Source organism: Protopterus annectens, chromosome 6.part0, assembly GCF_019279795.1.
Source record: "Protopterus annectens isolate FY-2018-M chromosome 6.part0, PAN1.0, whole genome shotgun sequence".
NCBI classification, from domain to species: domain Eukaryota; kingdom Metazoa; phylum Chordata; order Ceratodontiformes; family Protopteridae; genus Protopterus; species Protopterus annectens.
Window position 1 is genome coordinate 403,008,059 of NC_056737.1, and position 12,619 is coordinate 403,020,677.

General features: G+C 40.5%; 1 protein-coding gene across 1 annotated transcript in view; it reads left to right on the top strand.

Annotated features, from left to right (window-relative positions):
- The window catches only part of BUB1B (BUB1 mitotic checkpoint serine/threonine kinase B), a 1,687,592-nt gene that overhangs the window by 161,621 nt on the left and 1,513,352 nt on the right, over positions 1 to 12,619 (top strand). Inside the window, exon 3 of the mRNA XM_044074144.1 lies at positions 3,190 to 3,249. Coding sequence (XP_043930079.1) covers positions 3,190 to 3,249 — 60 coding nt within the window. The remainder of the gene's footprint in view (positions 1 to 3,189; positions 3,250 to 12,619) is intronic.

Here is a 12,619-nt window from a genome sequence, read left to right on the forward strand (position 1 = left end):
TTGCGGATGTGTTATTGGATGCTTTTGAGGAACTTTTCAACTGATTCCTAGAGGAAGTGGTAGCAACAGGACTCTAGTACCTCAGTGGTCTCCTTGCACAAAGAGGTGCATCCCAAAGAATTACAGGCTTGTTATCTGACCTCATTAGTTCACAAAGCAGTGAAGAGGATTCTGACAAGTCTTTCACATTATCACAGCTCTTTTGAAAGTAGTCAGTGTTTTTGTTGGTCACGTCATTTTAGCCTTGTCCACTTATGTTGTTGGATGACAGGTAACTTGCACAAATGGTGGCCATTAGATATGGTTTATCTTTACTTCATTTAAGGCTTTTGAGTCATCCCAGCATAGGAAATTTGGAGATAAGATGAAAATTTCAGAATGAATTTGAAACCGAATGACTGTGGGAGGTTAAGAGGGTGATGGTTAACAGTGAAGTTCTCCAACAGAAAGAAAGTAATTAGTGGTCTGACACAGGAAGTAATCTTAGGATTAAATGACTGTGTGATGATCCTGTTTTCAATTTTTACTGAAAACATCTAACATGTCTGTGTACAAGAGTAAGCTAGAACGAGGGTCTGACACAGGAAGTAATCTTGGGATTAAATGACTGTGTGATAATCCTGTTTTCAATTTTTACTGAAAACATCTAACATGCCTGTGTACAACAGTAAGCTAGAACGAGTAGTGTAAAATGGAGGAACCCAGTCTGAAAAGGGTCATAAGGAGCTAGAGTCATTGGCTTGGAGATGGTAGCCAAGATATAGAAATGTTAAATACTACACCTGGTACTGATGATCCAAAAGTGTAGGGTACATTATTGGGGGCTGAGCTGTAAAAGCAGCAGATTATGAAGAAAGGCCTAGGATTAGTCATGTTGGTGGTAATGCAACAGTGATAATAAAATGCGCAGGTGTCAGTATCAAGGTTAATGAATAAGGGACAAGAAGGTGATCTTTTTTCCTGTACAAGGAAGATCATAATATCACAGTTAAAGTACTTGATGTAGAGGTGGTAACCTCAGAGAGGCAGTAAGCCAGGATAGAAAAATACAATAAAGGTCTCCAGGAGAATTAGAATTAATGGATTAGAAAAAGTGCATGTAAGGAAAAGCTTGACAGGTTGGTACCATAATCATGAGAAACTACGAGAGAAGAGATGTCAGTATGGAGAATACTGTGTAATAAATGGACTTCTGGAGGCTGAAAAAGAATGATAGGATTAGAGGAGGGTAAGCAATTTTCAGCTCAGCCAGAAGGGTCAGTTTAATATGATATGAGGAAATAATCCATTATGGGGAGGGTAATTTTACAAGTGAAATGTTCGCTCTGCATTGGTAGGGCAGAGCAAAATCACAGATCCATTCAAAGGGCTTAGAAAAGTTGAAAATGAGGTATGGAACAGTGGTTGGAGTGCAAAAAGGTTATAGCTGTGCCATCTACCAGATAAACTAGAGGCCAGAATGTCGTCCATCAGAAAATAGTTTGAATGCAAGCATTCCTGATTATGTATTTGATGTTACCTTGAAGATTCCAGGGCAATCCTTTTAATTGTGCTTTTGAATCCAGTGATACTTGTCTGGCCAGGCTATATAGGACATACTTTCAGATCTCAAAAAGAGGGAAAACAAAAAGTGGTCTGAAAGAGACATTCGGGGTTCTTATCAAACAGCTGAGCAGAAATTATATTTTTATTTAGTTTTTACAGATTCAGTACAATATTCACAAATTTCAAAAAGTAGCTTTTCTTCTTTAAAAAAAAAGTCAGTAAGGCATCTTCAGTCTTCATCACTAGGCCTCATAATTTCTCTGCAATTACTCATTTTAGTTGGAAAGAGTTGATGATAGACCAGGGAGTCATGGAGCTGTTATTTCTAGAACGAATAGTACCTTCTCTGGCTACTTAACACTTGTTTGAGCCCAAGCCATTTTTTTTAATATATAGAGTCTTTGTATTCTTCAAGAAACAAGGTTCATACCAACCCTTTCTTGATCTTGCCAACATTGACAATTTTGTCATCATAAGGAAATTTGGCAAGACTTGAGTTCCATGTCACATTTCTTAATCCAGGAAATGCTTGGATGGTTGCAGTATATCAAAAAACAAAACCAAAAATGTATTGCGTACTGCAGTCTGTGACTCCTACAGAACATGTCAGGTTTACAGTGGAACACAACTTCTAGTTCTATTACATAGACTGGCCACATCACTTAAACTTGCCATTTCACAAATATTTTTTCTTTCCCTCAGTGGAACAAGAAACCAGCCTGTGTATTCTGAACTTTAAGTACATTTCACTTTGTACTTCTCTTCACCCCATCCCTTTTTCTACTGAGTGAGACATAAACTGTTGCAGTATTCCAGTTATCAGCGAACTAAACAACCCACCCACCCTTCTAACCGTTGTATGTCTCTAGTACTATAGCTACTGTATAGAGTCCGTTTATCTTAAGTTATGTTAATGGTTTCTGATATTGATTGATTATTTGTTACTAAGTCCACATACCTAGGCCCCAGTCTTATTTTTGGTTATTGTGTGTGGTTTTCTGAAAAGTCTTCAAATAATAAAGGAGATCGATTGCCCAGAAGCATTGAAGGCATGACCCAATATCAGCTTGCAAAATAGTTGTGTGATTTGGAATTCTGTGGTATGACTTCAGTGACACAATAGATGAATTTGGGGAAAAATGAGAATATGAAGTGGAATTCAAACCTTACTCAACGTTAGAGACTGCAGCACCTCTGAGGAAGAGTAATTATGTCCTTTTGATTAATTGTGAATTGAATACATTTTTGTGCCTGTTTGCATTCGAGGTATTCTTTGAGAACATGTACTTTTGCAAGATGGATGCTAGCTTCTGAATGCAAAACATCAGTGACTGCTTAATTTAGGGAGTTTGATACTACTGAGACATTTTCTACTTGTGTTACAAAACCCTCCAAGGAAGGTAAGGAATATGTTACTGACTACTGAAATATTCGGGGTCTCAATGATCTACTGTTTAGGTAAGTGCCCCACTCAACCATATTTCTTTGTATTGCTAGACCGTATTCTGACGGGATACCATTCCCAAAATGTATTTTGTAGCTTGCCAGATAATGGAAAACAAAAAATAATTTTGTAAATTGACTTTTAAGTTTGAAAATTTGCTAGTACCTATGTGTATTTACTACATTGTTTTCCTCCACTAGGGCATTTGAATCTGAAATTCGCTTTTATAAAGGAGCTGATCCTTTGGATGTTTGGGACAGGTAACCGATGCATTCTTTGATATATTTTAAAATGTTTCATTTTTTTATGCAACTGTTTTTTAGTCAGTACACATTTAACCCATATATTGCTCCCTTGTCCTACTAATCTAATAATCTGATGATGTCCTTTTCATTCTTCAACAAATTGGGTTACAGATCCGATCCTCTGATCTGACTTGGCCGCATACTTTAGACTTTGGATCCAACTCTCGAGCTCTTCCCTCTACCCATAATGCACTAGTCCATCCCAATACCCCAGATCTCATTTGTCACCATTGTGCTCAAACATATCGTCCCTCTTCTGGAGCATTTTGTAAAGCTTTTCTACATTTTTTTGTAAGTGAAAGTTACTTTTTTATCTTAAATTTCTAATCTCTTTATCTACAAACTCCCTCTTAATTTTTCTGGTTTCCTGTTTTCAGAGTAGTTAGTATACTTTTATATAGTATATACTTATTCATGTTATGTTGTCCTAGCTCACCTTCATTCTTACATGTGGGTTCGGAGCCGATCCTCTGCTCCGACTCAGCCGATTACAGAAGCTCGAAGTCTCTAAGTTGGCTTGTGGCAAGGTAGGTATCCCATCATGCAGTGGTATCAATCCTCAGATCTCATTTGCTGCTTTACAAGTTCAGAAGTGCTCTTCTAGGCCATGGCCAAGTTAAACCTTTTCTTCTGTGTTTTCACATATATAGCTTGTCTTTTCTTAGAATATAGTTTAGAATACTTTTGTTTAGATAATAATCTTAGGCATTGTTAAATAGTTGTCGCTGGTTTGTCAGCTGTTTGGCCGACGTTTTTTCCGCAGGCCTATTTTGTCGGTATCCCATAGTGGTTGTTTAGATTATCATAGTGGTTGTTTAGATTATTTCTATTTAGAATTTGCTGTTTCTTCTTGTTGAGCCCTTTTGTCGCCTCTTTACTAGCTTTGATAAGTGTGTATTTACATTGCAGGACTTACTATATTTTAGTCCATTTTTTGGTATTAGGTTTCTGCCTGTGTGTGTGTGTGTGTGTGTGTGTGTGTGTGTGTGTGTGTGTGTGTGTGTGTGTGTGTTTGTCTAGGCTTAGGTAACTTAGTTAACTGTTTCTAAGGGCTAGGCCCGTTTAAGTTAGAGGACCTAGTCCTCTATTGATCTTGCCTTTTTTGTTGATAGCGTGGTGTGTTTTTCCCTCTAGATAAACCTATTTACCCATCATTTATTAGAGGTTTTTTTCTAGTGGTGTGTTCCTTTCCTGTTCTTGGCAGGGCTAAGCCTGTTTAAGTTATTAGAGGACCTAGTCCTCTCCTTGGCATTTACTACTTTTTAGTGTGGTGTGTTATTTTCTCCTCCTCCCAGTAGTTAGGGACCGTTTTAGTTAGAGGACCTAACTGATTCCTTTTTGTGCCTTTATAGCGCATTTCTGCCTTTGCTTACATTGTGACAATTATGGAGTTGAAAGCGAAGGATCAAAAACCTTCGGGTTTTAAGAAATGTCAAAAATGTACTCATTGTCCATAACGGATGGGTATAGTGTGTATGTCGACTGTTTGGGGGCCATTCTCTTACAAGAGACTTTTACTTTTTGTCACTCATTTAGCTCAAGAGTTCTTCAAGAAAGGAAAACAGATTGATTTTGAAAGGTCTCCTGAAACCATCCTTTGGGGAAGATTTAAGTAGTTCTTCCTCACAGTCTACAAAGTCTCCTTCTAGCCGGAAAGAAAAGACTGTTAAAAGGCCATCTCCAGTGTCCTCTGAGAAATCTGGACCTCCTGAGGAAATACCAGAAACTACTAAGACTTCCACCTCATCTGCTCCACTGCCTTCAGAGCCGACTGAGGTTATTACGATTGACATGCCTATATCGGCCCCAAGAACTTTGGAACCGAAAGGATTTTTTAGCTCAAAGCCAGTCAACAGATATTCCACCGGTCTCCCCTGCTCTGAGATCACCTATTTTTCAAAGATCTCGCTGTCCAACCCTTTCATCCAGGTCCTCTAGGAGCCTATCAGATGAAGATTTGGAGAGGATGGTGCGCAGACTTTTGAAGGTGCCGGGGCTGGCAAATTTGCTCTCTGCTCCTTTCCAGCTGGCCTCAGAGCTGTCCAGATCTTTGACATCCACTACTGTTCCTCCTCCGAGCTGTACCGGTCTATGGGAGCCAGAATATCCAGTACCGCTTGTGGTAGAACCTTCGGCTCCGGTACCCCATGAGGCCTTACCCGGACCAATATCTGCTCCGACACTCTCGGTGCAGAGACATCCTCATCTGTCCATCCGCTGAACAGAGAGTCTTGAATGTTGGACAGATATGGGAAGCGTGTTTTTTCTTCAGCGACTTTTACCCTTAGATCACTGAATTATCTTACCCATTTTACAAGGCTTCAGAGAGATGATCTGAAGGAACTAGGAGATACTCTACAAGGTAATTCAGCTGCGGGGGTTTCAGAAAAGGTTACTACTCAGTTATCCACCTTAAACTCCATAGTGAATTCTTCCATGAGACTGATATACGCAGCAGATGGAGCAAGTAGGGCAGCGGGTTCAGGAGTTTCCCTTAGGAGACACTCCTAGATGCATTTGTGTAACTTTGCGGAAACCTAAGTCCTCCTTCACTAATGCCTCTCTTGACGGTTCCTCACTGTTTGGACCAAAAGTTAAGGTTCACTCGTAAAAATAAAAAAATGATCGGTTCCAAAATTGCACATCACCAGCTGTGAATTAAATGTTTAATAAATACACATAGTATTTAGCACTTTCATCTCATAACAAACGAAACTTCATCAGAGTACATTCATCTAAAATTGTGAAGCATTTAAATACCCTTACCAATGAGTATCACATGACAACAGCAATCGATTATTAAAGACACCATTACAAAAATAGTCACATTCCTTTTAAAATCATCACATTACTTTGTAATTAAATAAAACATATGTAAATTTGATGTTCTCAACATACACATATATCCCACTATGCATACTTTAAAATACAATACATTACATTTGACTTGCTCTTTCATAGAGTAAAGGTGCAATAGAAATGGTCATTAAGACCTGGTGGAAACATGGCAGCCAACTTATACAACCATTCAGTTTTTCTTTTTCAGCTTATTTTTTCCAATCACCCCCTCTGGGTTGTATTTTAACTATTTCTAGTATAGCAAATATAAATATATCAAAATTTTGGCAAACCTGAACATGTCTATACAGAGCATTGTAGACTTTTTTTTATTTTTAATATCATACCATTCCTTCACCCAATAATGGTTTGTATACAAACTACAGACTTCCGTGAATTCATTTATAACTACCGTAGGAAAGGAATCGACTATCTGGATACATATATTTCTCTTGTTAAGAGTGGTTTTAAATCTGTGATTTATAGGAAAGCTACTTTCTGTAATGTAAATTTGCATTTTCATAGTAACCATCCACTAGCACAAAAAAAGAAGTATTATTAAAGGGCAACCGGTTAGAATAGCCCTTATGACTTCACATCTTGAGGACATGAATATAGAATTAAATAAAATATCACTTATGTTTCATGAGAGAGGGTACACCCAGGCCTTAATAAAAATAGTACTAGATGAGGTCTATGCAAAAATGGAGTGTTGTATATAAACCATTATTGGGTGAAGGATTGGTTACTAGTATGGCTATGGACCCCAGATATAAAAAGGAAGACACGCATCAAAAAGCTTGTGCACTACAATATAACTATATTTCAGATGAAATTAAGGGAGCATTTAGAGCCAGTTGGAATATTTTTTAGGACAAATCATGACCTCTTTAATAGGGTGGGTAGAACAAGATTTGTAAATAGTACAGGACCAAATTTCAAGAAGTTGCTTGAGAGCAAGGTAGATTTAATGGATATAACATCTGTAGGTACACACCCCTGTGGAATGTGTAGTCAATGTCCCTATATCAATAGAGAAATAATAGTTTTCTTGAATAATAAACTGAGTAGCCAAGTGGTATTCCAGAAAGGGAACTGTTTGACAAGTAGAATAGTATATTTGGCAATATGCAAATCATGTCAACATTTCTATGTTGGCAAAACAGAACGTCATTTAAAGAATAGGATATACGAACATTTAAATATTAAAAATAAAAAAGTCTACAATGCTCTGTATAGACATGTTCAGGTTTGCCAAAATTTTGATAAATTTATATTTGATATTCTAGAAATAGTTAAAATACAACCCAGAGGAGGTGATTGGAAAAATAAGCTGAAAAAGAAAGAAACTGAATGGCAGTATATGTTGGCTGCCATGTTTCTACCAGGTCTTATTGACTTTATTTCTATTGCACCTTTACTATATGAAAGAGCAAGTCAAATATAATGTATTTTAAAGTATGCATAGTGGGATATACATGTATGTTGATAACATCAAGTACATATGTTTTATTTAATAGCAAAGTAATGTGATGTTTTTAAAAGGAATGTGACTTTTTATAATGGTGTTTTTAATAATTGATTGCTGTTGTCATGTGATACTAATATTAATTGGTAAGGATATTGACTTTTAGATGAATGTATTCTGATGAAGTCTTGCTTGTTATGAGATGAAAGTGCTGAATAATATGTGTATTTATTAAACATTTAATTCACAGCTGGTGGTGTGCAATTTTGGAGCCAATCATTTTTTATTTTTACAAGTTTATTAGATGTTCTTCATGTTTCACAGTTGCAGTCATTACATTTGGGTTATCTGCCTGCAGGTAGCACTCAGCCAGCCTGAATATAAAAGTCTTGGATCCCTGCGTTGGATGCTGTCCCTTCTTCCATGACGTCAGGTCGTCAGGGGTATAAAACATGCAGCCAACACCATTACATCAGTCTTTCTTGCTGTGCGGTGCCCGAAGCAGAAGCAGTTCGCAAGTGCCGGTTGGCCGACTCCTGAAATTTTTGTTTTCGAGTTTCAGAACCGAAGCCTTCAACAAAGCTAAGTACCCCGTTGGGGATCCTTTTTCTTGCTCTAAACCAATGTCAGTAAAAGTTAACAATTGTATTACCTGTGGAAAGCAAATACCTCAAAGATTTTCATTCGTACTGCATTCCTTGTTTAGGCCCAGACCACGACGTCCCTTGCTGTTGGTTTTGTGCCTTATTCAACCCTCGAACTATTCGTTGTCTGTTTATTTTTGCTGCAAATTATTTTGTTACATGGTTTAACTAACCAGAAATGGCTTCAGTAAGCCATCCGACTACCGACATTCTGAAAAAATGTAAAGATAGACAGAGACAGACGGCATAGGTCCAAAGCTGCTGACAACGCTTCTGTTAAGCTAGTCGCCAGTTCGCCGGTACTCGGTGAGGTGCTTTCGCAGCCCCTGATGCTCGCTACTGCAGATTCGTAGGCCTCTACTGAGACCCATTCGGAGTCCAGTGTGCAGCAAGATGCTTCTTCGACCATGGAACCTACGGATGTCTCTACCTTGGATGGGTCCGGAGCCGCTGTGCAGGCACCGGCTTCTGAGGGTGTATTCAGGCCTACTGACTTGCATTTCAAACCGACGCCATCTTCTTCTTCAAGGCCTAAAACTTGACCCGCGCCTAGAAAACAGACGTCCAAACCGCATGGTCAGGACCATATGCCTAAAAAACAAATAAGGATGGCTGAAGACCTTATTAGTTTAATTAGGGAAAGCCAGCTTTCACCCTCTAAGAAACCTAGAACTGATTTTCCTTCTGATTCTTCTGATCAAGATTCTAAAATTTCTGTTTCTTCTGATTATCAGGATTTGCCCTTGTCTACCTATGAGGATTCTGATGCAGAGGACTCCATTCCCTCTGCTTCCCCTCCAGAAGATTTTTCTTTTGGTGAAACCTTGCACACTCTTAGGGAGCATTTCCGCTGGGAAAGCCAGGATTACTCTGACTCCAAAAAGAGGCTTAGAGAATTCTTACTCCTTCCTCAACACAGGCCTTTAGCTATCCCTCCTGTCCTGGACATTGTAGATTATGCCTTTCTGGAATCTAGCCTGGCCCCAGACGCTTTACCTCCAGCTCCCAGGAAACCTGATGGGTATTACAGAGTACCTGACTCTCACAAGTTCCTCTTCAAGAATCCTACTGCGGACCCAGAGACCATTTCCCAAGGACCGAAAGGCATTAAGGCTAGTACTGCCAAAACCCTACCCCCTCTGATAAGAGATTCCAGGGCCTTGGACAGATTGGGTAAGAAGGTATACACTTCTGCTGCTTTGACCATTAGGGCCTTAAACTGCCAGTTTCATATGTTAAAGTATCAGCAGCATATTATGGGACTACTTAAACAGACATTGATGTTGATTCCAGACTGTGCTGAAAATAAAGATTTACAGGATTTATTGCATTCTGCTGAACAAGTTGGTAACCTACTATGCAGTGTGGTTTTGACTCTTTAAAAGCATCTTGCAGGGCTGCTGTCACTGGGTCTGTTCTTAGAAGGCATGCTTGGCTTAAGGTGCAAAATTTTGCCAGATCATGTTAAAGCTAAATTACTGGATGCTCCCTTAAACCAAGACTGCCTGTTTGGTAACAAAGCAGAAGAAGTCCTTTAAAAAAATGGAGGAAAAAGCCAAATCTATGCCAACTGTTAAATATTTCCTGCAAGTACAGCCTCCCAGATTTAGTAGGCATTGGCTTTCTAAGAATTGGTCCTTTCCTGTCTCATCCAGGCCTTCTCAGTCCAAACCCAGGAACAGCAGACCACCTAGGCTACAGTCTCAATGTACTCACAGGCCTAAGCAGTGGGCGGCTCCCACTTCCAAAGCTGGAAGTAGTAAGATGCCCCTATGGAAAAATGTCACAATGACTTGACCTTAAACCTGCCAAGCCCTGCTTAACTGCCTGCTCCCTTAGGGGGAAAGATCGCCCAGCATGCAAAAAACTGGGAACTCATTACCCAGGACAAATGGGTTTTAAATATAGTTTTCCAAGGATACAGATTCCACTTTCACACCTTACCAACCCCAAATGGTTGGCCATACCTACCCCCAAATCAGTGGGCAGAGGCTCAACAGCAGGTTCTCTCTCTAAGTATCCGGGCTATTCAACCTGTCCCAGCAGAAGAAAGAGGACAAAGTTTTTACTTGAGACTTTTCCTGGTACCCAGAAAAGACTGCTCCTGGCATCCTATCCTGGACCTCTCTCTATTCTAAACACCTTTTTGGTAATCCCAAAATTCAAAATGCTAACACTTCAACAGCTGCTTCCTATGCTAGGCAAAGATGCCTGTTTGGCAACCTTAGACTTAAAGGAAGCTTACCTGCACATCCCAATAAGGGAATCTTGCAGGAAATACCTACGCTTCAGAGCAGGCTCCATGCACTATCAGTTCTCTGCACTTCCCTTTGGCTTATCTACTGTGTCCAGGGTATTCATAAAGTGCCTAGCTCCAATCATTGCATTTTGCAGGCAAAGAAATATTCAAATATACCCATACCTGGACGATTGTCTAACTCGGGCAGAAAGCCAGGACATGCTACTAAAACATCTGGCGTTTGTAAAGAAACTTCTAACTTCACTGGGGTAGACCATAAACGAAAAGAAATCTCATCTAGTACCCTGTCACCAAATAATATTCCTGGGAACAATCTTGAACACAACTTCCCAGATGGCTTACCTCACACCAGAGAAACAAGTTTATTTGATAGCTTACTTCAAACTACTGGCCACAAAGACCCAGCTATCTGCAAGGAAAATCCTACAAGCCCTGAGGTTCAGGGCCTCTTGCATTCTACTAATTCCATATGCAAGACTGCATATGAGGAAAAATCTAAAAAGCCTATGGTGTCAACATTCTCAGGACCTGGAATCAATGATTCCTATCATTCCTTGCATAAAGACAGAGTTCCTTTGGTAGGCAGAGGCCTGCTACCACAACAAGGGGCTCCCATTCACTCTAACCCCTGCCGCCCAAACCCTAACAGATGCATCAGATTATGCATGGGGGGGCTCACTTGGCAGGGCAGTGCATTCAGGGCAAATGGAGCCAGAGTCAGATGCATCTGCAATATCAATCAAAAAGAAATGTTAGCTGTACAGAATTCCCTGACCGCCTTCAAGGATCACATTCTTCCATGACAATTATTGGTAAAGACAGACAACACCACTGTTATGTGGTACATAAACAAGCAGGGGGGAACCCACTTGTACCCTCTCTGCAGACTAGCCATGGCTCTGTGGAACACAGCCTTGAGCTACCAAGTGCACCTACAAGCTCAATTCCTGCCAGGCAAGCTAAATTCACTGGCAGACAACTTAAGCAGAAATCTCATGGGCCCACACGAGTGGAAACTGGACCCAAAGATATTCAACCTTTTGAGAAACAAATGGGGGAATCCAGAGATGGACCTGTTTGCCCCCCCCCCCCCTCCAAAAAAAAAAAACAAAAAACTACCAATTGGACAAATTCTGCACAAGGACTTCCACAGTCAAGCTTGGAAAGTGGATGCCCTGTCATTCACCTGGAAAGCCTCTCAGTTTATGCCTTTCCCCATCTGCCTCTCGAAATGTCTGCTAAAAATCAAAAAGGACAAATCAAGGACAATACTGATTGCACCAGACTGGGCACGCCAGCACTGGTACCCCCCTCTTACGCAGTATGTCGCTGCTGGAACCATGGCACCTCCCCCAGACCCCTTCCCTGCTGTCCCAGCAGGAGGGCCAGATTCTGCACCCTCAGCTTGAAACCCTGAACCTTGCAGCCTGGCTAATTCCTTGAGCTCTCCAATAGCATCCCTCAGTAAGCAGGTGCTAGATGTCATTCTGGAGGCAAGGAGGCCTAGTACTAGAAAATCCTGTGCTGAAAAGTGAAAAAGATGCTGTTCCTGGAGCCAGACTCTGGGGATGGGCACAATGGTGCCCAGCTTACCGCACATTCAGTTCTTAACAGAGATGCCCCACAAGGGCCTTTCCTTCTCGTCAATTAAAATTCATGCCTCTGCCATTTCAGCACATTATAATACTGAACCATCCCTCTTCTCTCACCCCCTGCTAAAGCAATTCCTCAGAGGGGCCAAAAATTTAAGACCACCCAGGAGAGCCCCTACTCCAGCCTGGGACCTTAACTTTGTATTGGAAAAGCTCACTCTACCTCCTTTTGAGCCAGCTGCAACTGCAGAGTTGAAATTCCTTTCTTGGAAAACAGCCTTCCTTCTAGCCATCACTTCAGCAAGAAGAGTGTCTGAATTACAGGCCCGCATGGTAGTGGAGAGCCCTTCATCATCTTCCATGCAGACAGGGTGTCTCTCAGGACCAATCCTTCCTTTATGCCCAAGGTGATGTCTAGTGTGGCCCTTAAATCAGTCCATTCATTTGCCTACTTTTTCCCTAATCCACAGAACAAAGGAGAACGAATACTGCACTCTTTGGACGTGCACAGACTAGTTGGATT